The 27,936-nt window shown below is 45.8% G+C and overlaps 1 protein-coding gene, 1 non-coding gene and 1 pseudogene across 2 annotated transcripts; 1 reads left to right on the plus strand and 2 right to left on the minus strand.

Annotated features, from left to right (window-relative positions):
* Positions 1–6,805: 6,805 nt before the first annotated feature.
* On the minus strand, positions 6,806–13,021 carry ASIP (agouti signaling protein). Its single transcript, XM_069495991.1, has 3 exons — positions 12,862–13,021; positions 11,416–11,477; positions 6,806–7,359 (listed from the first exon to the last, which is right to left on the minus strand). Exons 1-3 carry the CDS (start codon positions 13,019–13,021, stop codon positions 7,183–7,185), a joined length of 399 nt encoding a protein of 132 aa, XP_069352092.1. The 3' UTR covers positions 6,806–7,182.
* A 2,428-nt stretch (positions 13,022–15,449) lies between these two features.
* On the plus strand, positions 15,450–15,557 carry LOC138401274 (U6 spliceosomal RNA). The gene has a single exon (XR_011236438.1). It is a non-coding gene; the product is annotated as a U6 spliceosomal RNA (small nuclear RNA).
* A 2,627-nt stretch (positions 15,558–18,184) lies between these two features.
* The window catches only part of LOC138400701 (ribosome biogenesis protein BRX1 homolog), a 32,253-nt pseudogene continuing 22,501 nt past the window's right edge, over positions 18,185–27,936 (minus strand).

The raw sequence follows: 27,936 nt of genomic DNA on the forward strand, positions 1-27,936 counted from the left end.
GGGAGAACCTTAGAGTCCTATGGAGCAGAACCCAGCAAATGGAGGCCCAGAAAGGTTGTGACTTAATTGAAGTCACTCTTTCATGTCTGGGTGTCTTGCTCTGGTCTCTTTCCTGCACACCAAGCCCTGTGTCCACATCCATGTGACAGGCTACGGGTGGGAGGCCCTGCCAGGCTACAGGTGCTGGGATCCCTTTTTAATCCAGGAGTAATGAGTTTCAAGGGCTTGGAGGTATCATGGGGCCTGTTTATGGCAGTGAGAACTACAGGAGGCAGCAGGCGCAGGGGTCAGCTCTGCTTTGGGGGTCTTGAGTTTTCAGGAGACCCCAGGAATCTAGATTCTTATCCCTGATACCTACTCAGGATTACCCCAGGGGACAAAGAAAGCTAGGAAGCCTGCTTGAGGTGGTGGAGACAGCTGGGAGTGCTCATGTGGTCCAGGATTTGTTAATCAGCTTTAATCAATTCCTCACTGATTTCCTCAAATTGGCTCAAAGACAGGCACATGGCTTAAGTTGATCCAGACTCAACAGCAGGACTTAGGACTTTTGTTGGAAATCTGTTGTGCAAGAGTGACCCCAGGAACTTACTCTCTGGGCTGCCTGGACCCAGTGGGAGCTGTGCTTGGACAGATTCCCCCAGTACTAGAGGCTTCCTCTCCCTGACTAGAGGAGTTACAACTTCTAAAGGTCCCCAAGTGCTGGGCAGTGAGCTTTTCCTGGCAACTTCCATAATCATTGGTGCCTAAATTCACACTGCCTAGCACCCCAATAGTCTGATCACCCCCACTCACGGTTGCTCTCATACTTGCCCTATTACAAGGGAGCACCAGGTGGGTGCCTCCCCTGGAACGTACAACGTGTCCAACAGAACGCTCTGCCCCAGCGTGTCTCTCCATGACGACCTGTGCCTGCTCTTCCTACTAACTGCTGGCTTGTATGTATCTGCCTAAAGCCTGTTCCTTAACCCAGTGGTTCTTAGAGTTGAGCATGCCTCAGAACCACCTGGAGGCCTTAAAGCACAGATTGCTGGGCTTCACCCACTAGAGCCTTGATTTTGTAGGTCTGGGGTCTTATAATTTGCATTTTAACAAGTTCCTAAGTGTTGCTACTACTGGTCCATACCAAGTGTAGAATTTGCCCCAGTGCCTGTTACACAGTAGGTGGTAGGTGGCGACTGTAAAGGAGACCCACCTGTCCTCAAACTGGAGAAAGGACGCTCTCTTCAATGGGGCTGCCAGGCTTGGCAGGAATGTGAGCCTGGAGCTGCTGCTTTGCCCCCATGAGGGGAAGCTTGCCTGAGGATGAAGCCAACATAATTGGGAAAAATGACCCATTCCAGAGGACATTTGAGCACCTGAATCTACACGTTTTATAATAACCAGATCTACTCTCTGGACTTTTTACTGACATGAACGAAAAAAAAAATTTTTTTTTCGTTAATACTTAAACCCATTTGAACTGGTTTGCTGCCTGACAATTTCAGAGTCCTGCTGTAGTGGAGGAAGGCATTGAGGGCACCAGGTTGTAGAAAAACAAAGACTTTGAATATAGGGCAGAGTCTTGGGCTAATGTAATCTCTTCATGGTTCAGATGGGGAGGGGACTTTGCCCAAAGCCAAACAGCAAGTGCTGGGCAGATAGGGGCAGGAATTTGGACCTCCTGCCTCTTTATCCATGCCCTCCCGCCCTGTGCCTTTCATGGCCTCTTAAACAAGTACTGACCCAAGAAAAGAAGTAGCCCTTTCTCTCCAGGAGCTCCACTAGTGAGGGGACTTTTTTTTTTTTTTAATCATCATCATGATAAGTTTTCCAGTAGTTTTGTTTTTACTGTTGCTCTGGTAGTCTGTATAGCCATTGAGTCCAGGAGCTCTGGAAGATACGAAAATCTTCAGGACTCAAATGAATGAAACTGTTGTGCTCCCCAGGCAACAAGAAGGCATAATCATTGTCATCATCATCATTACCACCATTAGGAGGTGTCACCTGAAAGGGGCAGCCTTGCAAAAATAACAGGAAAATACCTAATCCCAGTATTAGGTATATACCTAATCCCAGTATTAGGTATATACCTACCCAGTTTCCCCAGTAACAGTTGAAGGTGAATCCTATGAGTTCTCTAACAGACACCTGCAGTTCTGTTTTGCACAACTTCTGAAAAGAGCTGAATGGACAATGGAAGGAAAAGACATGTAAATCTTTCTCTTTCAAAACGGTTTTTTGAGAATCTGCTTTTACAGAGTTCTTGAGTAAACAGCAGGAGAACAAGCTACAGCCTCAACCATATCTCAAGGACAGAGTCAGAAGGGATAAAATCCCTTCTCCAAGAAAAGGCAAGAAACCAAGTCTTGGACTTTGACATTCTTGCCGTTTTCTGTTATCTGCCTACTGCCTCTTTTGTTATCCACTGACAGCCATCACTGTTTTTTCTCTTTGTCGCCATAAAAGCAGTGAGCCACTTGGCCTGGCTGCTGGCACCCCCTTCTCTTTCTTTGGGATGCCTCACCGTCTCCCTGCTCTCTTCCCCGCTTTTTCCCCAGTCTCTTTCTCTTTCTTCCTCTTTTTCTCTCTCCCATTCTCTCTATCCTTCTGAGAGGATAAAATAAACTTTTTTTTTACTTTTATATCTTAATTTCTGCGTGAGAAATCTTTCTCCACCTGCACCGTGATCGCCTACTAGGCTTTCCACCCTAACACGCTCAGACTCTACAACTCCCAGCTATGAGAGCTGGTGATTAGCTGCTGTTTCTATGCAAGCTATCAGTAGGAAGCTCCTTTCTGGAGTGAACATAAAAGCATTTGGCAATTTTAAAGGATTTTGCCTATAAAACAAAAGACATTCCTTCCCTACTTCCTGATTACATACAATTTCCTCCACTGCCCCAACACACATGCTCTGTACCCTTGGTACACGTAAAAAGAAAGTAGTAAGTCGACACTAATCTTAAATTTACTACAGATGGTTTGGCTAATTCAGTTCAAATTAAATTCTTTTCTTTGCATATCCTGTCCCTTTCATACATAGGAATTGGCCCTTAGAGTTAAATTCCTTTATAAAGTTCCTGTTGTATGACTGGGGGTAATTTCTCAATAGTGGGTGCTGATGCTAGATCTATGGTTGCTCAAACAGATGGAGGAATTTAAAATAAAGATCCAATGATTACCAATTAGATTGGCCTGTTGGCCACAACCCAAGAGAAGGGGTCTGAGGCCCTGCGGCTCTCTACATATCAGGGTATGGTTTCTGAAGTATATTGCTTCTGTGGAATCGTGTCAATATCTGCTTTTAAAAACATTAAAGCCTTTTAAAACATGTAATAAAAAACACAGGTTTAAATGCGCTATTCAGGCCAGGCACAGTGGCTCATGCCTGTAATCCTAGCACTCTGGGAGGCCGAGGCGGGCGGATTGTTTGAGTTCAGGACTTTGAGACCAGCCTGAGCAAGAGCGAGACCCCATCTCTACTAAAAATAGAAAGAAATCATATGGCCAGCTAAATATATATATAGAAAAATGAGTCGGGCATGGTGGCACATGCCTGTAGTCCCAGCTACTCGGGAGGCTGAGGCAGGAAGATTGCTTGAGCCCAGGAGTTTGAGGTTGCTGTGAGCTAGGCTGACGCCACGGCACCCTAACCCGGGCAACAGAGCGAGACTCTGTCTCAAATAAAATTGAAAAAACAAACAAACAAAAAAAAAAAACCTGCTTTATTTAATTTTTTTTTTTTTTTTTTGAGACTTGGTGGACTTTGTGGGGCTGTCAGTCAAAGTTGACCACCCTTTCTTGGGTACCACATCAGGTCACTCAGACTGTCTCCCCTGGGAATTTGAATTCTGAATGGTCCAATCCAAGGACTGAAGAGGTTGGAGTTGACTTATCCCTGTGGCCTTGCCCTAAAGACATTGTCCATTGGTTTCTGCAACCTGGCTCCTCTAGTACCCCTTAGGGTCTTGTCTTTCCTGAGGTCTGTTGTGTAGCCTTTCCTTTGAGGTCTCCAAACCTCTCCAGTAAACCAACTCCCACCTTTTTTGTTTTTATGCTTAAGCTAGCCAGAGCTGTTTCTGTTGTTTGCATCCAAAATACTCTGATTTACTTTTCACTTTGTAAATGGGGAAATGGTGGTAGCATCAAAAGTGACTTGTTCAAGGCCACACTATGAGAATTTGGGGCACAAGTTTAAGGATATGCCGTACAGGAGGAAATGATCCTGAATCAATAGGCACAAAGGTAGAGCAAATCTTTCTAGGACAAAGTTCACTGGATGTGTGTGTGTGTGTGTGTGTGTGTGTGAGAGAGAGAGAGAGAGAGAGAGAGATTGAGACAGAGATAGAATGAATAATGGTGTTGGAGATGGGGGGGGTCCAAGATCTTCATAATGATGGAATCATAATTCTGAGCCACAAATGTGAGTTTTCATTTGTGGTCATCAGACCAGGTAGAGTTTTGCAGAGGCCCAGAACCATGGCCTCAGTACCCTAAGGCTTGGGGAGGAATTCTGAAAAGGTGGAGGAATGTCAGGATTTCAATCTGAAGGGGAACTTGGGCAGGTAAATACCTAACCAGGGATCTGAATAAATAGAAGAACTGAGAATTTGAGAGACTAGACCACATGCTAACAGTGGTTCTAGCCTTTAACAAGAGCCAATGAACCATAAGCTCTGTAAAGGAGAGGATCCATGTTGAACTTCTTCCCCACTATATTCACAGCACCTGGCACATAGTAGGTGCTCAATATACATTTGCTGAATGAATGAATGAATGAATGAATGGGTTGGTCTTCTATGTGGTTGTTTGGACAAAGCCAGGCAAGTGGCTTTGTTACTGATGGGTTTCTAATGGAGTAATTCTTTTTTTTTTTTTTTTTTTTGAGACAGAGTCTCACTCTGTTGCCCAGGCTAGAGTGCTGTGGCGTCAGCCTAGCTCACAGCAACCTCAAACTCCTGGGCTCAAGCGATCCTCCTGCCTCAGCCTCCCAAGTAGCTGAGACTACAGGCATGCGCCACCATGCCTGGCTAATTTTTCTATATATACATTTTTAGTTGTCCATATAATTTCTTTTCTATTTTTAGTAGAGACGGGGTCTCGCTCTTGCTCAGGCTGGTCTAATGGAGTAATTCTTAAGCCTTGCTTTCCTGGCATCACCCACCACGGGGGCCAAATGGGGCCTGGTTGGTGAACAGTGTGTCTGGAAAACATAAGAGCAGTGGCTACAATCTGTTCCAATAGTTTCATTATTGATGACATTTACTCAGTAGCAGCTGTGGTACAAGGAACAAAAGGTTCCTGTGCTTCCAGCCTAAATGACAGCAAAACAAGCAACTGGCAGCTTTTCTGTGTGTGGGGGGGGGGGCGGGGTGTGTGGGGTGTGTGTTTGTGTGTGTGTGTTTCTTGTGTTAAGGCACAGAGAATCAACACTACCTTGGATTTACAACAAGGACAGGAATGATTATTTCCTATTTTATAAATAAGTAAATGGAAGCACAGACACAAAGACTTGCCCACCATGCAGAACTGTGTCGACAGCCTAGCCTGGAGCACCCAGCATCTCTTCTTGTGCTCTGTCCAGGTGGTTATCACTCGATCCAATGCAGGGTCCAGCTGGATAGAGGCATTTACCTCATCATTTCCATACTGGCCGTGTCCTTATAGGCATAACCTAGGTCTCCAGTTGGGAAAAGTTCCTTGGAAAGAAAGGAGTTTTAAGGTATGTGAAAGACGGAAGATTGCAAGTGGGCTGGGGGCAGAGGTGGCCCCACCTGTGATGTACCCTGAGCCCCACTGTCCTTACCCCCCAGGACAGAGATACACAGTGGTTACCAGAGCTGGGGTAACTGCTCGACATTTTTGTGTTTCATAGACACTCTCTAGAAACATTCTTAGCATAGGCCTTTTTTGTTATCATCTGGTACCACTATTGTCTGCAGTTTCCTTGCTCTTGCTTAGACATAGTGATTCCCAGGGGAAGAGCTCCAGCTGCTGAGGGGCACTGATAGGTGGCATTTCTTAGCTTTTCTCCCCACTGGCAGGGATGCCCCCAGCCAAGCACAGGAAGTAGATGATGTCATTTGGAGCCCTTCTCCTAAAGGTGCTGGGAATTTCCATGTGACCCACCACCCCCTGGCCCTTCCTCACAGACCTTTCTCCCCACCTCTGCCCCCTCACTCTCTGAAGCAGTATCCGGGGGCTCTCCTTCCCTGGGTCCTTCCAGAGATACAAAGCTGCACATCAGTTTCTCACAGACCTCATGAGAGTCTTTAAGGATGGAATTTCTGGGAACAGCTTGGGACATTTTGGGCAACAGGTTCCTAATATTCAGTACAATGATTGCTGCCTACTCAATTGAGCCCAGGCCCATTGCCTCCTTACCGGCTGACAGAGCTGGGTTGGGGACAGAGGAAGGATCCCTGAGTCCTTGTTTCCTACTTAAGAGCCTGAACTCTAGGATATCAGAGTTCAAGGCGCCTGGGGACCAGAGGTCCGTGTTCATTTAGCCTAGGATGGGAGAAACTCCTCCCAGGTCCCAGAACTTCTGTGAACCCCTGTTTGGGACCCGCCTAAGGGTCTAGGATCCTCAGCCCACAGCCTTCTGGCTTGAGGGACTCACAGCAAATGTCCAGTCTCAACCGGCTGCCCGCCTTTATCCATAAACCCTCCCGGGACCGACAGCCCAGCGAGACTGTGTGCCAGGCTGTAACATTTCCTGTCTTTTTTCGGGGGCGAGAGAGCTCCTTGGAGGAAAGGGCGAAAGACTGAAGGATGGCTCCTTACTGGCTTCCTTCTGCCTGCGTCTCTGGTTTTGGAGGCGGCCTCGGTGTTCCCAGGTTTAAGGGTAGGGGGCAGCATCGTCTCCGACACCTAGATCAGAGACTGATGGCCAGGACTGCAGCTGTAGGGCGGGGACAACCCGGTATCCCGGCCCCAGGAGAGTGGCGCGTGCGCAGCCCGCGGGACTTCGCGTGAGGGGGCTCCGGACCGCGAGCTTTCGCGTCCTTTACAGAAACAGCCACGCAGCTTTGAGCAGCCTACACATACTTTATTTCGATTTTAGCCCAAGCCAGGTCTCCCTGAAGTCCTGCCTCCTGGACGCTCCACTCGCGCCCGGTCCTAGAAAACCACCCGGACCAGCGGTCACCTGCCTGAGGAGCGTCCGGCGTCCCCGAAGCCCCACGCCTGCGGCGGCCAGGCTCAGCAGTAGGGGTTGAGCACGCGGCAGGAGCAGGCGCTGCGGAAGAAGCGGCAGTGGCAGTAGGCGCACGGGTCGCAGCAGGCTGGCGCTGGCGGCTTGCAGCTGAAGCGGGTGGCCACGCAGGGCGTGGGCGGCGGGGGCTTGGGCTGCGCCACCTTCTTCACTGAAGCTTCTTTCTGCGGGGGAAACGCCAAGCAAGCTGCCTTAACCGGCCACGCCCACCCCCCTCGTCCTCACCTCTGCCTGGGAGTTCGTCCGGCTGTGAAGGCCCCGGACCAGACGCCCCCGCCTGGCTGCCCACTGCCCGCTGAAATCGTGCCCACACGGACCCCAGAGGGTCCCCTCCTGCTCCCCCAAGCAGGTGCCCCCCCCCCCCGCCCCCTCTATTCGTGGCTCCGGCCTGGCCCTCTTTTCTCCCTAGGGGGACCTACTCAGCTCCAGTTTTTGACTACTATCTGTGTTTTCCGCCTTCCAATCTATCTGCAGTCTCTGCCAGTTCTGCGTTCACAATAGACCCAGAGTGACCCACTTCTCCATTTCCACCGTTGCTCCCCTGAGCCATACCACCATCTTTTCCCCTCTGTCACTCTGGGCCCCTTAACGTAAGCAGTCCACTGAGTGCACTAAAGGGACCCTCTAGGAAGACCTATGATCATACCCCACACTAGCTTAAACACTCCCAGTAGTTTCTCTTTGCGCTTAGACTGAAACAGAAACTTTCTTTTGGCCCTTGAGACCCTCTGTGGTTTGGCCCCGGCCCACCTCCCAGGCTTGACTTTACCAAGCTGTGTCACTGGCCTTCCTTCTGTGCATGGAACATAGCAAAGTTCCTGCTGCAGGACCTTTGAGCTTGCTGCTCCCATTCCTAGGGACATTCTTTGCTAGCTGTCCCATATAGGTGGCTACTGGGTACTTGAAATGTGTCTAGTGGAACTGAGGAAATGAATTTTCAAATTTTATTTAATTTTAATTAATTTAAACTTAAAATTTAAAACTGAAGCAGCATTAATTTTTTTTTCCATTAAACACAACTTTGTTTTGTTAGGACTACATTTCACTTTGTTGAAAATGGAACATTGGAATTGAGATGTGCTGTAAGTGTAAACTGTGCACCAGATGTCAAAGATTTAACACACAAAGAATGTAACATATTTCAATAACTTTAAAAAGTAATTACATATTGAGATGTTAATATTTTGAATATAAAATATATAATGTTAAATAAAATATTAAGATTGTACCTGTTTCTGTTTACTTTTAAAAAACGTGGCTATAGAAAATTTGAAGTTATATATGTGGCTCACGTTGTATATCTATTGGACATTGCTGCTCTCTAGGTTACTGAGTTTTTCAGTCTTTACCTAAATGCTACTTCCTTAGGCCTTCCCTGACCACTCTTTCCTTCACTCTCTCATTACCATGCTGTATTTCTTTACAGCCTTTATCATCTGAATTTAGTTACCCACTTATTGATTTGCTTGCTGTTTACCTGTTTTTCCCCACAAGAATGTAAACTTCCTGAGAGCAGGGATGTATCTTTCTTGTTCACTGCTATATTCCCAGTGTCTAGTATGTAAATTTATTTGTCAATTATATATTCTTATCTGTCAATAATCTGATCTGCTTATTCACTTTACAGCCAGCAAAACAAGCTCAGAGAGGAGCAGGCACTTTTCTCAAGATCACTTATTTCTAGGTGCTACCTCCTAATGCCTAGTCCAATATTCCTTGCTCTGGTTACAGTTCATCTGATAAACTGAGGCACACTAAAACAGGAATAAGGTGTGCATTTCAACAATGCCTTAATCCAGTATTTCCCAAAGTGTGGGAACCTGTATTAATGGTGGTATGATTTTAGGTGGTACATGAATATTAAATGAGCCTGAATTACATAGAAACAATTCTTTTTTCAATCTCTTTCAACCTGAAAGGCTCAGTTTGGTGCTAGTATGTCTTTAATGCCTCTCCAACACTTTCCAATCTGCCTGTTAATACAGAGATCAGGCCTCACATTTAGAGCCTTTGGCAGGCTAATACCATCCAGCTAGAATTCACTAACAATGTTTTATTTTCACTTTACCTATTTTTATAATTACCTTCTATTTATGGCAAGTGATACTGGTTTCCTATCATAATTATATACAGTTGACCCTTGAACAACGTGGGAGTTAGAGGAACAACGTGACCCCAGAGCAGTCCAAAATTTGCATATAACTTCTGACTCCCCCAAACTTAACTATGAATAGCCAGCTGCTGACTGGAAGCCTTACTGATACTATAAAGTCAGTTAACACATATTTTGTATGTTATATGTCTTATATACTGCGTTCTTACAATAAAGTAAGCTAGAGAAAAGAAAATGTTACTAAGACAATCAGAAGGAAGAGAAAATACATTTATAGCACTGTACTGAATTTTGAAATACTGTAAGTTTACATCAAAGATGAATTGTCTGTCTCAAATGGCTGCTGCAGACCTCAGTCTGTGGTACACATGAAGCAATTTAACTTTTTCTTGTAATGTCATGACTTTTCTCTGCTTCTTGGGAGCACTTCCAGCATCACTAGTGGCACTTCATATGGGTCCCATGGTATCATTCAAGTTTTATAGTACTGCATTAAACACGAAAAATACTGGAGAACTGTGAGAGACCACTTTTTACTGCAATACCCAATTTGCTAGAGAGATGAACTAACTTGGAGATGATTTGCGTCATATGGTGTTTTAAGCAGATACTGGCAATACCTGAGTTCACTGCAATGGCAACAGGAGGTGGCTATGAAATTATTACAGTAGTACAAGATGTACTATAGTTAATTTTATGCAGTTATGATTTAATACATCTTTAAATTTGTTTATATTTCAACTGTGAATGAAGCCTCGTATGATCTGTAATTATAAATGTATTGATAAATTTTTTTTTTTTTTTTTTTTTTTTTTGAGACAGAGTCTCACTCTGTTGTCCAGGCTACAGTGAGTGCCGTGGCGTCAGCCTAGCTCACAGCAACCTCAAACTCCTGAGCTCAAGCGATCCTCCTGTCTCAGCCTCCCGAGTAGCTGGGACTGCAGGCATGCGCCACCATGCCTGGCTAATTTTTTCTATATATATTTTTAGCTGTCCATATAATTTCTTTCTATTTTTAGTAGAGGTGGGGTCTCGCTCTTGCTCAGGCTGGTCTCGAACTCCTGAGCTCAAACGATCCGCCCACCTCAGCCTCCCAGAGTGCTAGGATTACAGGCGTGAGCCACCGCGCCCGGCCCGTATTGATAAATTTTAAGTTTTTATAATAGATTTGTATATATTTTATGGTAGAAAATGATAAAATAGACTAGTATCTACATATATTTTATGTATTCATAACATACCTAACTTTTTCTTAAGTTTTTCAATATTTCTAGTCTACAAGTTTCACCTGCGAGTTTTTCAAATTGTCACAGATCTCCAAAAAATTTTTCCAATATATTTTTTGAAAGAAACATCCACATATAAGTGGACCTGCACACTTCAAACCTGTGTTGGTCAAGGGTCAACTGTATTTTTTTAAGTTTTAATTTTAATTTTAAATTTTATTATTATTTTGTGCTTTTTTGGAGACAGGCTCTCGCTCTGTCACCCAGGCTAGAGTGCAGTGGTGCAGTCCTAGCTCACTGCAACCTCAAACTCCTGGACTCAAGTGATCTTCCTGCCTCAGCCTTCTGAGTAGCTGAGACAACAAGTGTGCACCATGCCTGGCTATTTTTTTATTTTTTTGTAGAGATGGGGTCTTGCTATGTTGCTCAGGCTGGTCTCAAACACCTGGCCTCAAGCCATCCTCCCTCCTTGGCCCCCTAAAGTGCTAGAATTACAGGCATGAGCCACTGTGCTTGGCCTTAAGTCTTAATTTTAAATAAATAGGTGAAACTCAGATGTGGCAAAAGTTGTAAAAGTGGTTCTAAAATGACTGAGGTTTGGGAAACACTACATTCATCCAAAAGAATGAGTGATAGTGAAATTTCAGGCAGGAGGATAATTAATATAGGAAGCTGTTTTTTAGCAGATAAGCTATTTTGCTCCCTGGACTTCTGTAGGGGTCTGGCTCAGGGATCTAGGCCAGGAAGTCTTTAAGGTGGCTTTCAGTTTCTTTTGTTAATATGGGCCTGGAAAATCTTTCATTAAGTTCCCAGCCAGAGTTCGAGGCGTCCTCCCCTTTTAAGTTCAGTGTAACCCCTACAAGGAAAACTCCCAGGCCTACCTTAGAAGATTTCTTCTTTTCTGCTTCTTTTCTGCTGATCTTTTTGAATTTCTTGTTCAGAGCTTCAAAGAGAAACAGAAGGAACAAAGCCAGATGTTTCTGGGGGCCCTGGGCAGTGAAGTGGGAGGATGAGAGGGGGCTCTGGGAAGTCCTGGGGTCAGAGAGAAGAGGAGGGGTTGACTGGATGAGTCACACTGTGGGACTCAGGCCAGCAAGTTCTTGTTAGCCTGCCCGCTGACCTGGAGCCAGGGACTGAGGGCAAAGTGTCCTCTGAGGGAAGGCAAATGGGAAATCCAAGGAGGCCTTAGTCCTGTGGCATTTGTGAGGGGTCTGGTCCCTTGACCTAGTTGGCCCTGGGCCACTCAGAGCCACCCCAGGTTCCCCTTCTTTAGTCTCCAGTCTGGGTGCAAGAACTTTGTGACACCCAGAAAACAGACTTAGTATCGTGTACATGGATGCACCTGTATTTCCTATGTTCCTATTTGTCCATTTCTCAGAACTTTGGAGCCAGGCAGACCTGATTTGAATCCTGACTCTGCTGACAAAACAGCTGTATGGCCTTAGGTAACCTACTTAATCTCCTTGAGACTCAGTTTTCTCATCTGCAAAAAGGGTTCTGTAATACCTACCTTACAATGTTGTCTTGAGGATAAATGAGATATGTTTATAAAGTGAAAAGTCTGGCCCATTGAAGGTGATCAATGAATGTTGATGCCCCCTTTCCCGGCCCTTATTTCTCTGATATGTCTAGAATATCCTCTTTTCCTAGTAAAAGGCAAGGCAGTAAGGGATATTATTAATAGTTTTGAGCTTAGGTTCTATATTTAAGTACCTGAATTTGAATTCTGGCTCTGCTGATTAAGAATTGTGTGATCTCATGTTTATTACTTAACTTTCCTAAGCCTCAATTTCCTCAACTGTGAAATAAGAATAAAAACAGTACTCACCTCACAGTGCCTAACACAAACAGTATGTGTGTTATTATTAGGTGAAGTCAACCAGAAGATCTCCAATGCCAGGCTCTAATGCCTCTCATATTTTTCCCTGAACAGTAATTCTTAACCCTGGCATGACAGGCCCGGTTCATCTCAGCCTTGCTTATATTTTGTAGCATTTCCTAAAGTTTGTTATTGTTGAAAGGAGTTCTGTGATTCATTCAGTCTTAGAAATGCAGCTGAACCAAGTTCACCAAGTGTCTTGACTTCAGGCTTTTTCAGAGCCTCTAACATGCTAAACTGCATGTTAGATTAGTGACATGCAGGACTCTTCCAAATCAAATGAGTCAAGGGACACTTTATTCCCCCAGGATTAATTCAGGGAATGAGCAAGAAAGAGCTGTGACCACGGCAGTGGGTACTGGTAGCAGCCCAAAGAGCAGGCTTGACATCCTGCAGCCCCCTCCCATGGGTCAGAGCCCAGAGGCAGGCCCCAGGCCAGGCTACTTACCCACAATAGATACAGAAGAGAAATCCAATAGGTTCATGGAGGAGTTGCTCTTCAGGCTGCTGTCATCTTTGGGCTTCTCTTCAGGTGGTAGGTAGCTGTAGGTAGCGAAGAAGCACATGAAGACCAGCAGGGTAGCCAGGAGCAGGCGGGTGACATCCATCCCAGGAAGCCTGAGTGGGACAGAAAATGGTCAGGTAGGTGGGCCAGGGATAGTGGCAAGAGGATGTACCTTCCTGCTTTGGTTGCGTTTCTTTGGGCTGGTATTCTGACCCCATTCTGCAAGTGGAGCCAGAGGACTTGCACTAGCAAGGCTTAGGATGGGGAAGGGGAATTGATGAGGGAAGAAGAAAGAAAAGAGAAGATGGGAAGAGGAAGAGAGAAAGACAAGGACAAGAAGGAGATTAAAGCAAAGAGAAAAAGAATGCATTGCATTCATCTCTGCTGTCCAGAGGGTGAATTCTGGTATTTTTAAAGCTGGTGGCCCCAGGAAATGCTAGGCCTGGGCAGAGTTGTTAAAAGTCCTGTCTTGTAGTGGCAGAGGCTTTATGAAGGTGCACAGAATAAGGCTAACTAAGACTCAGTGAGAAAGTTGCAGGGAAAAATGGCTCCTTCAGACTAGTGTATATGTCACTAGACTTCCACGCCCAGAGGGAACAAATGCAGGTATGGTTTGTGTCAGGAGGATGGACCTGTGGACACAGGCTAACTGGATTGATTTGTTTATTTGCTAGCTGGATTCTGATAGAGGAAGATGGATCCTACAGTGGGTTTCTTTCCATGAGTGCCTGGGTTTGCCTCAATCATGGCTCAAAGCTTCAGCAGCATTTTTACCTTCCAGAGTATGGGGTCCCTACCCCTCACCCCGCATTTCTATATTTTATCTCTGGTCTGGGAAAAGACTGAGACTGCTTTTTTCAAGGTTCCCTCCACTCTAGCCATAAGGCCCTGTGGAGGAGAAGAGAATAAATAGTTTGCTCATGCTGGTCTTGCCCACTCCTGGGTTTCCCCTTATAGAAGCTTGGCCAGTTTATATCCTAATTTTCTCAGTCTTCAGCTGGATGGAGTCAAACTTTCTGCGTGTCTGTTACATTGCAGGAGGAGGGGATCCAAACAGCCACCTCCCACCCTCATTCCAAGCTTCTTGAAGTTGGAGGGGACAGTCCCGTCCTTTTGAAGTCCATCCTCTACCTCTCCCACCCCATTCTCCTGATTTCTTCAAATCTTTTTATCATTGGGCACTTGCCTGTCACAAACTGGCCACCAGTTTTCTTTCTCAAAGCCTAGTGAGCTGACAGAACAGGCACTGGGCTGGGAGTCAGGACTGCTGGATTCTTGTCTTGGTTCAGGCATTAGTAAGATGAATAGATTTGGGCAAATCCATTCTTTTTTCTGGGCTCCAATTTCTTTCTTGGTTAAATGAGTGGAGTGGGCTAGATCAGTGGTTTGCATTCATTTAGCAGGGAAACTCTTTCTTAAAAAAAAAATACTGATATGCATGCAGAATCCAAATATATACTGAAGAACTGGAATTGATAGTAGGAAAACGTGTGCTCTCTTTGATTCTAACTGATGCTGTTTGCTTCTGTGACTGTGCTTGCTTTTTTAGTTGTTTGATAAATATAGTTAATCAGAATGAAAAACAGGTAGGCATAAGAGCAAGGGTAACTCCATGATAGGCTAGGCTTCCTGGATGTGAGAAGCTAACAGCCTAGTTCTGCTTCTGTATATATGGCTTGCTGGCTTGGTGCTTAGCTTAAGTAGAGCCATGGCAGGCTTCACTAAAGTTAAGAAAAACAAGGCCCCGGGGAGGTAACCGCAAGTTACTTCCTGATAAAGGGCTGGAGAGTCCAGGGGCCCTCCAACCGACTAAGTAGATAAGAAGGGCAAGACATGATCAGCGCATGAACGGCTTGTGCAGAGCGTGTGTTCCCAGTATCGCTTGTAACCAAAAACTAGAAGGTATGCAACAACAGCCGCGCCGCCCCCCGCCCCCGTCGGAGACCCTCCTCTTCCCCTAAATGACGTTAACTACACCTGGCGCCGGCGCGAAAAGCCCGAAGCTTAGAGTCAACCAATCAGGAGCCAACGCGATCAGCCACTTCTAAAAGAACAAATAAACTAAAGGGGGATGGAGTGTAGACCAGTATGTCGTGTGCAGACTAACGTGTGGTGTGAAAACTAGCATACAGAAAAGTATAAAAGCTTAACCTTTACCCCAGGGCGGGGTCCTAGTTCGTGGAGAGGCCACTGCGTTGGTGCTCTGGGACTTGGACCCTAGCTCGAGCTAGCCAATAAACTCCTTTGCCTTTTTGCAGCCTCAATGACTCTGCCTCTCTGTTCCTGGGGCCAAGGGGAACCGGCTCTAACAATACAACAAAAAAGGCAATAAAGGGGTTTCTCAGACAGCTCATATCTTTGTTGTGTGGTGAAACAATACATATCCTTAGGCCCTAAAGGCCTGAAACATCTCCTGAAGCCCTAAGGTTTCCAGCTGCATGCAGTTTGATCTCTGAGGTGTAAGGTTTTTTTGAAGCAGCCGGTGCCAGAGAAAGAAAGACGAGCAGAGTTGAAAGGGAAAAGTAAAGAGGGTGCTCGCTTCAGCAGCACATATACTAAAATTGGAACCATACAGAGAAGATTAGCATGGTCCCTGCGCAAGGATGACACGAAAAAATAAATAAATTAAAAAAAAAAAAAAGAAAGAAAAAAAGAGGGCTTTATTGGAGCGCTCCCAGGTGGGGGTAACGAGTCCCGGAGAGAGGGACCCGGGCAGGGACCTGGGCGAGTCTCACGGGACCCACAAAGTGGGAACCAGAGAAGCCGCTCCGCCCAGAAGTCTGAGTGGGTTTATATAGGTTTTTAGGGCTGGGGGATGGGAGTTTCTTCAGCCAGGAGATGTCTGCGAGGAGTGAGGAATTTCTTTGTTTCAGCTTTGGGGCCGGTATTGAGGGATAGGAGGGACTTCTTTTTTCATTAGGGAAGGGAGGGGGTACCTGCCACCAGCCTTACATGAGATTCTTAGCCTCTCTATCCATAAAATTTAAACAAACAAACCGATAACAGAAAAGTCTGGGGACTGAGGTATAGTTATTTGCTTCATTCTCTGCTTCTCAGAACTTGTACTGTCCTCTATCAAAACCCTTATCATGTTGTTCATGTATTTGTCTCTGCCACTTGATTAAAAAATGTCATTTTTTACCCATTTTTATGACCCTGAATCTGGCACAGTAACCAGCCCAGAGCAATAACTCAACAAATGTGGCTGAATAAATGCTCACATCCTAAACTGATAGAGAAATGGAAAATTCCACTAGACAAAACCCTTCCCCTTCAGCAATCACCTATGTAACTGCTAAACAGCTGCACCTCTTGTTTCTGTAAACTGCTTGCAGCAACTTCCTGCTATGATAAAATAAAAGAGAAAGAAACCCGGAAGCAGGAGCTCAGAGTTTGGTGGTGAGCCCCCTCTGGGCCATTGGTCGTAATAAAACTTGATTTTCTACACCTTCCATGTGCCACTTGGTTTGTTCTCAGTCAGTTCTACAGTAACAGTTTGGTTCCCTGACCGGGAACTCCAACTGCGCTGGCCCCTTGAAGCCACCGGCTTGGGACAGGAGCGGCGGAAGGTCGGCTTTAATGACCTTGGTGGAGGCGGTGCCATCCGCCTTTTTGCGGAAACTCCCCTGCTCACTGGGGCCCCACCGACCGCCGACCACCGGGCCCTGAACCCACCCAGACGAATGTGAGGGTGCAGACGATCAGCCAGAAGATTTTGTTCATGGTAAGGTCCCGGGACCCTTCCCAGTCAGGCACGTCCTGCAGACGGAAGAGGAGCTTGATCACCTCCTTCAGGTAGAAGTTCCCTGGGAGGGAATGTTGTAGCCTCTTTTGTGTTACTATGTGTGCGAATGTGTAGGGTTCCGGCCCCTCGGCTAAGGAACTTGACTGGGTCCTGATCTGCGTATGCGTGGCAGCCTCCTGCGGCATAAAGGTGACCCACTCCCCAAAAGGGGGGTGACCTGGCCCGGGACTTACACGGGTGCACCTTATCCAAGACGTCCCTAAATCCCCACAAGGGGAGCAGCCAGGCAGACAACTGAAAGACCTCCCCACCCTTGTGTGACACCATTCACAACTTCATTATTGGAGAGACGGAGTCCAAGCCCATGGTCCTGAGGTGCACATTAAAGAATTTTAAGAAAGGATTTTCAGGTGACTATGGAGTTAAGATGACTCCTAATCGCCTTTGCACACTCAGTGAGGTCGAATGGCCCTCCTTTGGAGTTGGGTGGCCCGATATGGGCACACTTGATGTCCCGACTGTCCAGGCAGTTTGGAGAGCAGTCATGAACACTCCAGGACACCCAGACCAGTTCCAATACATCGAGTCTTGGCTAGAAATAGCCCAGACTCTGCCTCCCTGGGTTTCATTCTGCGTAGAAAATGGACAGAGTAGGGTTCTCTTCACCCAGAAGCCTGGAGGAGCTAGACGCAATCAAGTCCCAAGAAGTCAGATGTTAAAACTGTCCACCAGGGATCTCCGGAAGATGACTTGATTCTGCCTCCACCATATAATCCCACTGACCCGACCCCAAGGCCACCACCACCTATGGCCCCGGACACCACACCGCCATCTGTCTCATCGCCTCTGATGCCAGAGCCACTGGCTGGAGGGACCCTGTTGGCACACTGTCTCCACTCTGCCCAGAATCCAACTCCAGCCTTCCAATTACCAGTCCGTGAGGTCCGAGGCCAGCCCCGTGTGGTGGATGATGGACTGTCCGGCCTGGACAGCCAGTCCTCTACTATCAACCCTTCTCTACCACAGACCTCCTAAACTAGAAGCAACACACTCCCTCCTACACCGAGAAGCCCTCCTACACGGTGTTCAGGAAGGGGCTAAAAAGCCCACTAATATAAATAAGGTTGCTAAGGTTACACAGAAGGCAGACGAGACGCCTAGCGACTTCTATGAGCGCCTCTGTGAAGCATACAGGGTCTACACACCCTTTGACCTCGAGGCACCAGAAAACCAATGAATGATAAATGCAGCCTTTGTGGCACAGGACTACCCAGACGTATACTGCAAATTGGAGAAGTTGGAGGGTTTTGCTGGAATGAACATCACTCAACTGATGGAAGTGGCCCAGAAGGTCTATAGAAATCGGGATCGGGTTGCCCAGAGAGAAAGTGACAACAAAATGAGGCAAAAGGTCTCACTCCTAGCAGCAGCACTTGGAAATCCCACGGCCCCCCAGAAACCTGGCCAGCACCCAGAAAGAGGACCTTGAAGGAGGGGGACACTGAGACCAGACCAATGTGCTTACTGCAAGGAAACTGGACACTGGAAAAACGAATGCTCCCACTGGAAGACCACCCCCCACAAAGACAGAACTCTCCCCGAGGTTTCCAGCTGGAACCAGAAACTCAAGATCTCATTGGACTTGCTGGCTTCGGCTCGGAATAGGGCCGACCAGGTTCCTTCAGCCTTGGCCTCCAGGAACCCACAGTCCTTATGGATATGGGGGGGGAGGGCAACCAGTGACCTCCATGGTGCACACTGGAGCAGAACACTCGGTGGTGACAACTGCAATAGCCCCGTTCACCAGTCGGGAAACAACTATAGTAGGGGCCACCAGGGATGGAGTTGGCCAACCCTTCTGTCAAGCCCGAACTTGTCAGATGAGGGGACATAAAGTGACACATGAATTTCTATACCTCCAGGACTGTCCGATCCCTCTACTGGGGCGAGACTTCCTACACAAATTAGGAGCCCAGATCACCTTCCATCTGGAAGGTTCAGCCAGTCTCTCGCTCCAGGCCCCGGGATTCCTCATAGTGGCAATCACAATCCCAAGAGAGACAGAATGGCAATTATATAGTAAAGCCAGAGAGGAAAACAATCCTCTTGATTTCAGACAAGACAACCCCCCCGCCAGGCTTGGCACACCTGCAGCTACCTGTGATAGTGGAGATAAAGCTGGGAGCCCAACCCACAAGAAAACAACAATATCCTATCCCAAAGGAAGCCCAGGAAGGAATCCAAAAACACATAAACAGGCTCCAACAGGAAGGCATCATCACAGAATGCCAATCTCCCTGGAATACTCCTCTGCTCCCAGTGAAAAAGCCCAATGGGAGCTACCAGCTGGTCCAGGACTTATGGATGGATGATCAAGGAAGCCACAGTAACCCTCCATCCTGTGGTGCTCAACCCTTATACTCTTTTGGGACTCAATCCGCCAGATGCTGCATGGTTCACTTGCCTGGATCTGAAGGATGCATTCTTCTGCTTATGTGTGGCACCAGTAAGTCAACCTCTTTTTGCCTTTGAGTGGGAGGACCCCGGCTCTGGGAAGAAGAGACAGCTCACATGGACACGATTGCCACAAGGCTTCAAAAACTCACCAACCCTATTTGGAGAGGCACTAGCAGCAAATCTAGCCTCATATCCAAGGGAAGAGTTCGACTGCACTCTCCTGCAATATGTAGATGATCTCCTCCTGGCAAGCCAGACCAAGGAAAGTTGCCATCAAGCCACTCAGGCCCTACTCCAGCTGCTTGCCAAAAGAGGATATAAGGTCTCCTGGAAAAAGGCCCAAATCTGTAGGGAAAAGGTTAAATACCTAGGTTTCCACATCTCCCAGGGACGGAGAGCATTAGGACATGAATGGAAACACACAATCTGTACCATCCCAAGACCCCAAAATCGGAAACAACTTTGAGAATTTCTGGGAGTGGCAGGATTCCACTGCATCTGGATCCTAGGACTCTCATTACTAGCAAAACCACTCTATGAAATCCTATGCGATCCTGAGACCAGAAAATTCGAATGGGTGGAAGAACAAGAAGTCTTTAAGGACATAAAAACCTTCCTACAAAAGGCTCCAGCACTGGGACTGCCAGACCCCGCTAAGGACTTCAATTTGTTTGTGCATGAGCAAGAACATGTGGTGGTAGGGGTCCTGACTCAAACTGTGGGCCCATGGCAAAGGCCTGCGGCATATTTGTCCAAGCAATTAGACTCAGGGGCATCTGGATGGCCTTCATGCCTCCGAGCACTGGCGGCCACAGCAACCTTACTTAAAGAGGCAGACAAACTCACCCTGGGTCAGCAGAGCCACATGCGGATCCCACACACTGTTATAACCCTCCTCAGTAACATAGGGCACCAGTGGTTCTCCAGCAGCCGATTAGTCCAATATCAGGGACCGTTGTGTGAAAATCCACAGATAACCCTTGAAATCATGTGGACTTTCAATCCGGTTACCCTCCTGCCCAACGATCCAGGACTCCCAGACCATGATTGCATGGAGGTAATGGAAGAAGTTTATGCCAGTAGGCCAGACCTCAAAGACAGCCCCTGCCGGCCCCAGAATTGGAGCTTTTCATGGATGGCAGCAGCTATGTCAAGGATGGGAAACGGAGAGTGGGCTATACAGTCACTATACATGAGAAAGTGATCATGGCAGGATCACTGCCAACTAGGTGGTCCGCGCAAAGAGCAGAGCTATGGGCTCTGATCCAAGCCCTAAAACATGCAGAACATAAGAGGACAAACATTTACACTGACTGAAAATATGCCCTTGCCACCCTACATGTCCATGGAACACTCTAAAAGGAAAGGGAGCTACTCACAATAGGAGGCAAAGAAATCAAAAACAAAGAAGAAATCCTCCAATTACTGGAAGCCGTAGGGGAACCAAACCGAAGGAGATTGCAGTTATTCACTGCCGGGGGCATCAGAGGGGGACAGACCCAGTGGCCACCAGTAACCATTTGGCCAATCAGACAGCTAAAAATGCAGCTAATCAAGAGCCCCCTAAAGACAACCCCCAAGATATCAGTCAAATCCCACTAGCATCGGAATGGCCAGAGAAACCAAGTTATACAGTAGAGGAAGAGCAGTGGGCAGAACAAGAAGGTGCTACAAAGGATGAACTAGGATGGTGGCACCTATCGGACAACTGAGTCTTCAACCCTGGGAAATGAGCATATCGTATTACTTCCCAATATCACACTCTGTCCCACATGGGAAAAACAGCCCTCGCCAATTTGCTCAACAAATATTACTACATTGCCAGAGTCCCATCCCTTACTACAACCATCTGCGCTCACTGCCAAGTCTGTGCCAAGAATAATGTGACAACACAACACAGGCCTGTCCCAGGCATCCAGTACACAGGAACTTCCCCCTTCAAAGATGTAGAAATTGACTTTACTGAAGTAAAACCATGCAGGAGATACAAGTACCTGCTGGTTATGGTATGCACTTACTCAGGCTGAGTTGAGGCCATCCGCACATGGACTGAGAGGGCCAGGGAGGTAGTGAAAATCCTCCTAAAAGAAATCATACCCGGTATGGACTACCACTGTCATTCGGCCGTGATAACGGGCCCAGCTTCAAGGCAGAAATTACACAATCTCTGGCTAAAATGTTAGGAATCAAATGGAAACTCCATACTGCTTCTAGACCACAAAGTGCAGGGAAAGTAGAGCACATGAACCAAACCCTCAAAACCACTCTTGCAGGCGGACGTGGTGGCTCATGCCTGGAATCCTAGCACTCTGGGAGGCCGAGGCAGGAGGATCGCTCGAGGTCAGGAGTTCAAGACTAGCCTGAGCAAGAGTGAGACCCTGTCTCTACTAAAAAATAGAAAGAAATTAACTGGACAGCTAAAAATATATAGGAAAAAAATTAGCTGGGCATGATGGTGCATGCCTGTAGTCCCAGCTACTCAGGAGGCTGAGGCAGTAGGATTGCTTGAGCCCAGGAGTTTGAGGTTGCTGTGAGCTAGGCTGACGCCACGGCACTCTAGCCCAGGCAAGAGTGAGACTCTGTCTCAAAAAATGAAAAAATAAAAATAAAAAACCACTCTCGCAAGCTGTGTCAGGAAACATAAACTACTCTGGATATATCTACTTAATCTAGCACTCTTCAGAATCAGGTGTGCCCCAGGGCCAACAGGGTACTCACCCTTTGAAATTCTGTTTGGAAGATCCCCACCCATAATTAAAACTATCAAAGGAGACATCAGACACCCAGGGGAAATAAGTCTACATACATAACTTACCCTCCTGTCTAAAACCTTAAAACAAAACAACCACAGTGTCTTAGAAAGAGCTCCCATAGCCTCAGGACTCCCCCTCCATCCTCACCAACCTGGAGACTCAGTCTGGGTTAAAGACTGGAAAAAGACACCCTTAGAACCTACTTGGACAGGCCCTTATACTGTTGTTTTAGTCACCCCTACTGCTGTTAAAGTTACAGGTATCACACCTTGGATCCATCACTCTCAAGTGAAAAAGGCTGTGCCTGACAACCGCCTGGACTCCTGGACAGCGCGACAGGACCAAGAAAATCCACTCAAACTCCACCTGCGTTGGAAACCCACCAAGGCTGAGACACCAAGGACTGCATCAGGCAAAAGACCAACTGGCCCCAGGCATCGCCACCAGACTTATGGCCTTACTACTAGGACTCCGACTCTATACGACAACTCCTAGAGACTGGACAGTGGAGGGGGAGAATAACGTTTGTTATATTATATTGGGCCACTACAAGATGTTTCTTCTACCTTTGGCAATCACTCTAACCTGCTTATGCTTATCTACAAAGGCACACCCAACATGCTCATGCACAACAGGAAAAGCCTGTGTCCAAATGCTGTTGGGCCCCAGGTACTGTCATTCTGGTGGATTTACCTATACTATCTATATGCCAAGTAGTTGTTATACCATAGCCACCCAGTGTACCTATGGGGGAAAGTTGTTTTGGACTGGAACTATGACCGGAGATCCGGGAATATGTCCCTCCCAATATGGAAAGCAGGCATGTTGGACATATTATACTCATATAGGGATGTCAGATGGAGGGGGAGTTCAAGGTCAGGCAATAGATGAGTACAACAAAAAGTTAAAACAACTTATCAAAATAGGCTCAGCAATATCAGCACCATACAAACACCCCAATCTAAGTGGTATACAAAAACTTACAGACCTATTGAAACATCCCCATTAATTACTAAGTTCTTAAATATAACCCTTCAGGCCCTACCCAACCATACCTCATGCTGGATCTGTCTCCCACTCCAAAAATGAGTCTATGTTGGAATCCCAGTACCCCCAGAGTGGAATTGGAACAACAGTACATCAGAAGCAGGGACTAACTGGACTGTTCTCCTAGGGCCAGTAGCCAACAGTGTCAGCCTAGCTATTACCCAGAACAAGAACATTACATGTTACGGCCAGACACAAGGTAATGTCACAGTGGGAGAAGTTCCTGGAGAAATTTGCACACAAAACATAACCTCTCCCTCCGGTAATAATACAACCTGTGTCCCTAGAGGAATCTTCTTCCTCTGTGGGAACCAAGCTTACTCCTGCCTTCCAGATAACTGGACAGGGAGATGTGCACAAATCTTCCTCACACGGGACATATCTGTTTTCAATAATGAAGAGTTAGAAATAGCCTTGAGCCCTCCTCCAACAACTTGACAAAAGCGAGCCCTCCTAGCCAGCCTCCTAATTAGGGAGGGGAATTGCCACGGGAATAGAATATGCGGGTTAGGAACATAATTAAACATTTATTACAAACTATCTAGAGAACTAAATGAAGACATGGAATGGGTAGCACACTCCCTTCTATCCCTTCAAGCCCAAATAAACTCACTAGCCGCGGTAACCTTACAAAACTGCTGGGCTCTGGACCTCCTTACTGCTGAAAAGGGGGGACCTTGCATTTTCTTGGGAGAAGAATGCTGCTACTATGTAAATCAGTCACTAATAATAGCCACCAGAGTCAAAGAATTAAGGGAGAGAATTAGAAAAAGAAATCAAGACTTAGAACAGTCATGGGACTTCAACCTGGGATCATGGGCTACATGGTTACCACTCCTAGCAGGACCCATAATAACTATACTCCTCCTAATAACTTTGGGTCCCCTCATTTTTAACTCAATTACAAGATTCATAGAAAACACCATTTCACAAAGGACAGCCCGACTCCTAGTTTTACAAGGGCACCATCCATTACATGATGCATTTTGTAATAAGAATTTTGTAATAAGCATCAAAGGGGGCAAATGACAGAGAAATGGAAAATTCCACTAGATAAAACTCCGCTGCTATAAGATAAAAGACAAAGAAACCCAAAAACAGGCGCTCAGAGTTTGGTGCCGAGTCCCCCTGAGCCCACAGCATAATAAAACTTGATTCTCTATGTAAGGCTGGTGGCAGGTACCCCTCCCCTCCCTAATGAAAAAAGAAGAGGCCCCTCCTACTCCTCCATACCCTCCCCAAAGCTGAAACAAAGAAATTCCTTACTCCTTGCACCAACATCTCCTGGCCAAAGAAGCTCCCATCCCCCATCCCTAAAAACATATATATAAACACACTCAGACTTCTGGGTGTGGCGGCTTCTCTAGTTCCACTCGTGGGGCTGTGAAGCTTGCCCGGGTCCCTCTCTCGGGGACTCGTTACCCCCACCCAGGAGTGCTCCAATAAAGCCTTTTTACTTATCCCTTTCAACTCTGCTCGTCTTTCTTTCTCTGATGCCGGCTACTTCAAAGAAACCTTAAACTCTACACCTTCCTTGAGCCGCTCGGTTTGTTCTTGGTCAGTTCTGCGGTAACAAAACTAGGCTCCTCATTTTCCCAGCCTAGTAGGTTTCTGAAAAGAACATTATTGTCTCCTTAGCATCAATGATGATCTTCCTCCCTTTTTAAAGAGGATCTTGGTCTTAGATATACCTGTTGGGTGATGTGTGACCTAACCCCCAGCTCCAGGGGAAGCCTTGATTTATCCGTGACAAAGAGCATAATCCCATCCCATCTTCCCCAGTATTGGTTCAGGCATGAGCATGTGAGTAAAGATGGTATAACCAGAGGAAGCCCAGGCCTCTTTCTGATTGTTTAGGGACATTTTCTCTCACTAGATGTGTTAATGTAAAGCCAGCAGTCCTGGTTAGTGTTAGCAGCCATTTTATAAAGGGAGCCAACTTTAGGATGCAGCTGACATAGTGGAAGGCAGGCTGGACAGTGTAAAAAGAAAATCAAAGTCTTAGGGGCACCCCCAACTCCTTATGCCAAAGAGAAGCTAAAAGCCTCAGGCACTTGGGGAAAACTGGCCCTCCACAGGTCATTCATTAAAGACATTCCTTGCTAACCTCCCAGAAGCAAGAACATGCAAATTATACTTATGTCTAGCACCTAAAACTAAAGCCTATCCAATTCCACACTAATAATGAATTATAAGATTATCTTACAGGTAATAGAACTAGAGACAAGACAGAATCAGACATTCTTCCACTTACCCAGGAACATCTACATAATTGATGCTTCCTTCACTCCCTTATTTTATGTAAAATGTAGATTTCTTGGGCCTCACAAAAATGTAACCACTTTGCCTCATAACCCCCACCCGCCCTTCCCCACACCTTTCTCCTTCTCTCTGTATGCCTTTAAAATGCTGAAGTTTCCAACTTCCCCTTTGGGAAAACAGCCACAGCTTGTCTGTGATTTATTTGTGTTTTTTTCCTGGGCGCATCCTCAAAATCTTGGTTTAATAAACTTCCATTGATTGAGATTTTTGCTTCAGTCATTTACTTGGGTAAATAACAATAAGAAAGAACATTGGTAACACAATTAAGCTACTGGATCAGAACTTACCTGAAGCCCATGTTGTATCTGGACTTATCAGTTGGACAAGCCAATAAATTTTCTTTACTGTTTTTTTTTTTTTTTTTTAAGACTAGTCAAGTGCTCCTTTACTGTTTTTAAAAACCCAAAATAAGTGGTAAAGATCTCAGTAGATGGAGGTTTATTAACCCAAAATTTGAGGATGTGCCCAGGAAAAACACAAGCCACAGATGCATCTGTGACTGTTCCCCACCCCCCACCAACCCCCACCCCGAAGAGGGATTTGGGAATTCAGTATTTATTTATTTAATTAATTTATTTTTTGGATGAGTTGTGATGATATTTTATTTAGAAAAAGATAATCATTGATTTTAAGATTTTAAGTTTTCTTCCTTTTGAACGCCACACTAATTATACATAAGATAGTACCAGATAATAATAAAAGTATTTACATGCTGAATACAAAATAAATACAAAGTAATTATGGAACAAATTAGTTATTCCATCAATTCGCTTTGCTTTCCCATTGTCCATCCTGTTTCATTTTTCTTTGCCTTTTGTAAATCCTTTTCTTTCTTGTTTTCAAATCTATTTTTGGCTCTGGTTTTACCTACTGTATTTCTTTTTTTTTTACCTACTGTATTTCTATTGGTTTTCCTCAGCTGGTATAACAAACACATCTGCAGTGGGATCATGTGGAACAAGTGTCTCTCGCTTTCTCAGTTTGTGCACCTCTTTCACTTGCTGTTTCTCTTTGTATTTTGCAGCTGTGATGGATCTTATGACATGTTGATGCATGACTGGTGACTGGTGGTTAGGATTTTCATATAAAGTTGGTCCTCCAAAACTTCCCTGGATAATTTTTATGAGATTTAATACAAAATCGGGTCCTATTTCTCCAAAAGCAGCATCTTCTATGATCTGAAAATTCCAAAACCATATTCTATTATCCAAAATGGTAAAAGTAAACACATGGTCCACAAATGGTTGGCTTTTGAGATGATACGTGGTATACTAAAGATCCAAATTAAGAGTTCTTTTAACAAAGCATAGTGTGGTAATTAGTCAAAAGCAGGGTCAAAAGACAAAAAAGGCTGAGAACCTTTCAAACAGTTTCCAGTCATCTTAAGTTCAGCTAGGGTATGAATATTTTGAACAAAGAATTTAGCAGATGGTCCACGAGGTGAATTTGAAAGCCACATATAGAGACCCTCTTTTTTCTTAGCTTCAAACAGATGAATAGATGCATTTATTACAGTTTTTCATTTCACAGACCTCATTAATCACAAATAATTTATCTTTACGATCCATTTTAGTATCCGCTTTAGAATGAGGCATCAACATTCTCAAGGCCATCATTAAATGTCTTGTTCTGAAATTTATTCCTCTGGAAGAAAAGATGAGAATCTGTTCCTTATTTTTCCACCTGCCATTGCAAAGGGACCTGGGATAGGGTCTCCCTCTTCTTCCTCCACTTCCTCTGCGATGACAATAATGCCGATGATGCCCTGCTTAGCTGGCAGCTGGCGTCTTTTTTGTTTCTTTCTGACTTCTTCAGGTTGGGAACTCGGTATTTAAAGGGAGATGGCATACAGAAAGGCAAAGGAGGGAGGTGAGTAGTGAGGCAAATGGTTACATTCTTATGAGGCCCAGGAAATCTACATCTTATCTATGATAAAGTGGATGTTTGAACAGAAAAAGGGAGTAAAATAAGAATCAATTATGCAGATGTCCCTGGGTAGGCGAAAGAATGATTTATCTTGTCTCTGTTCTGAACCTGGGAAGATAAGCTTGTGATCAACATTATTAGGGTGGAACAGACTAGTTTTAGGAGCTAGACTTAGCCTGCAGACCCAAAGTTACAATCTGTGTGTCCTTGTTTATGGGAGGCCAGCAAAGAATTTCTTTATGAATGATCTGTGGGGCCAGTCCTTCATAGATGCCTGAGGCCTTTTGCCTTTCCGGGGAGATCTGGCTGATGCATAAAGTTAGTAACAGCTATTCATTTGGAAGAGGGTGTTGCATGACTCAGCCTCCAGGATTGATCTTCCCTTTTGCATAAGGAATTAGGTGCAGGGGGGTCCTGAGATTTTTATTTTCCTTTACATTTTAAACTAGTATGAGTCTTCTGTTACTCTCAACCCAAAGCATTCTTTTTTTTTAGACAGGATCTCACTTTGTGGCACAGGCTGGAGAGCAGTGGCATCATCATAGCTCACTGTAACCTTGAATGCCTGGGTTCAGGAGATCCTTCCCACCGCAGCCTCCCAAGCAGCTAGGACTACAGGTGCATGCCATCACATCTGGTTAATTTTTAAATTTTTTGTAGAGACAAAGGTCTCACTATGTTGCCCAGGTTGGTCTCGAACTTCTGGGCTCAACTGATCCCCGGTGTCAGCTTCCCAAAGTACTGGGATTATAGGCTTGAGCTCCTATT

The sequence above is a fragment of the Eulemur rufifrons genome, chromosome 20 (genome assembly GCF_041146395.1).
Source record: "Eulemur rufifrons isolate Redbay chromosome 20, OSU_ERuf_1, whole genome shotgun sequence".
NCBI classification, from domain to species: Eukaryota; Metazoa; Chordata; class Mammalia; order Primates; family Lemuridae; genus Eulemur; species Eulemur rufifrons.

What these genes read in the sequence shown, in the direction of transcription:
- ASIP (XM_069495991.1), bottom strand. Translation starts at nt 13,021, where the DNA reads ATGGATGTCACCCGCCTGCTCCTGGCTACCCTGCTGGTCTTCATGTGC. An exon ending in CTCTTCTGTATCTATTGTGG is followed by an intron (nt 11,478 to 12,861) that starts GTAAGTAGCCTG and finishes TTCTCTTTGAAG; the next exon opens with CTCTGAACAAGAAATTCAAA. An exon ending in AAAAGAAGAAATCTTCTAAG is followed by an intron (nt 7,360 to 11,415) that starts GTAGGCCTGGGA and finishes TTTCCCCCGCAG; the next exon opens with AAAGAAGCTTCAGTGAAGAA.